The 1,547-nt window shown below is 44.1% G+C and overlaps 1 protein-coding gene across 1 annotated transcript; it reads left to right on the forward strand.

Moving 5' to 3' along the window:
* Positions 1–323: 323 nt before the first annotated feature.
* LOC104958556 (serine/arginine-rich splicing factor 4-like) lies at positions 324–1,260 on the forward strand (the record flags this gene model as incomplete). Its single annotated transcript, XM_010786297.1, has 1 exon — positions 324–1,260. A coding segment is annotated over one exon (531 nt), but the record flags the coding sequence as incomplete, so codon positions are not given.
* Between the last annotated feature and the right edge of the window lie 287 nt (positions 1,261–1,547).

Here is a 1,547-nt window from a genome sequence, read left to right on the forward strand (position 1 = left end):
TATCAGATGATGCTAGTAGTGGCATGATATCTACAGCTGTTGTAAGTGTAGCCTGATCTCCGTCCACTGATGGTTCATACGGTAGCAATAAAGATACAGCTGAATTTCTCAAATACTGTTCTCACTGCCATCTTGCATTTTAAACTGAGTCCTCTTGTCCTTATTTTCATTTGGTTCAGAACCTTTATTTGAAATTACTTTTTTATTATATTTGCATTTACGTATAATACATTTAATATACCCGTTTTTCCAGTAAATGATTGTGCCTGTTGTGATGAGCTTTATGTAGGAGGGTATTTACTTTAGCTAGTTTGAGGTAATAGGAAAGTATAAATAATCTCAACTTTCTGATCTTTGTCCACAGAGCGGCGTCCCGCTCCCGCAGCCGATCTCGTAGCAAGAAGAATAAGCTGAAGGTCAAGAAGGAAGAAGAAGAGCGCAGCAATGGCGCGCCGAAGAACAAGGACCGCAGCAGGAGCCGCAGCCCCAAGAGCCGCAGCCCCAAGAGCAAAAAGAGCAAGAAAGACGTCAAGAAGAAGAAGGATGACTCCAGGTCTCGCTCTAGGTCTCGCTCCAGGTCTCGCTCTAGATCAGGAATTAAAGATCGCTCCAGGAAATCAGGCTCCAAGGGCCGTGAGCCAGTTAAGAGCGAGGACGAGGGGGCTGAGCCCGAGAGGGGCTCCCGCTCTCGTTCCCGCTCCCCCGCTGAATCAAAATCCAGAGCCAGGTCTAAATCAAAGTCCAAATCCAAATCACGTACCCCCACACCTGCCAAAGCCCGCTCCCACTCCCGCTCCCGCTCAGAGTCACGCTCCAAATCCCACTCTGCCTCTCGCTCCCGTTCCCGCTCTTAGTTCATATTTTTGACAGTTGTCATGAGCCCTGATCCCAGTGTCTCCCCCCTGCCCTCCATTTACATTCCCCAGATCCCACAACACTACCCCTGCCCCTGTTTTTTGATAAATAGCTGTAGTGTTCCAGGCATTTGTGCTTCATGTCTTTTATGCACATGCTACTCAATTTCCTTTGACTTTTACGCAACATATTTTTTCATTAGAGCTGTATCGTATGGGGGTGTTTGTAAAATAACAGGGTGCAATCTCAGTTTTATAAGTTTAAATGATGGTATGTGTTTTAGCCTTTTTTTAATCAAGTGTAGAAGCATACGGTTCGGTGGGAATATGTCCCAACGTCTCCTCACCTTTTGTGAAATTCTTGTATCATTTTATTTCCGATTAAAAATGAAATGCCTGTTCCAAAGTGGTCTTGGATTTGTGTATTTGCTCAGCTGGGTATAACCTGTTTTTAATGGTTATTGGTGTGACAAGTTTACACGTGCAAACAGCGGCGCAGATAAGCAGGCTACAACCTTTTCAATTTCAAAGAACAAACCCAAACCTAATGTAACCCAAATTGGGTTACATTAACACAACAATACTGTAGAATAACAAAATGAATGCCGTGAATAAACCGAAATCACACACTCTTAAGCCTCAACGAGCTGCCCAATACACACATGTTAAAATCTGAAGAAAGCCTCTTTACCA

The sequence above is a fragment of the Notothenia coriiceps genome, unplaced genomic scaffold (genome assembly GCF_000735185.1).
Source record: "Notothenia coriiceps isolate Sejong01 unplaced genomic scaffold, NC01 NC01_scaffold00029000, whole genome shotgun sequence".
Classification (NCBI taxonomy): Eukaryota; Metazoa; Chordata; class Actinopteri; order Perciformes; family Nototheniidae; genus Notothenia; species Notothenia coriiceps.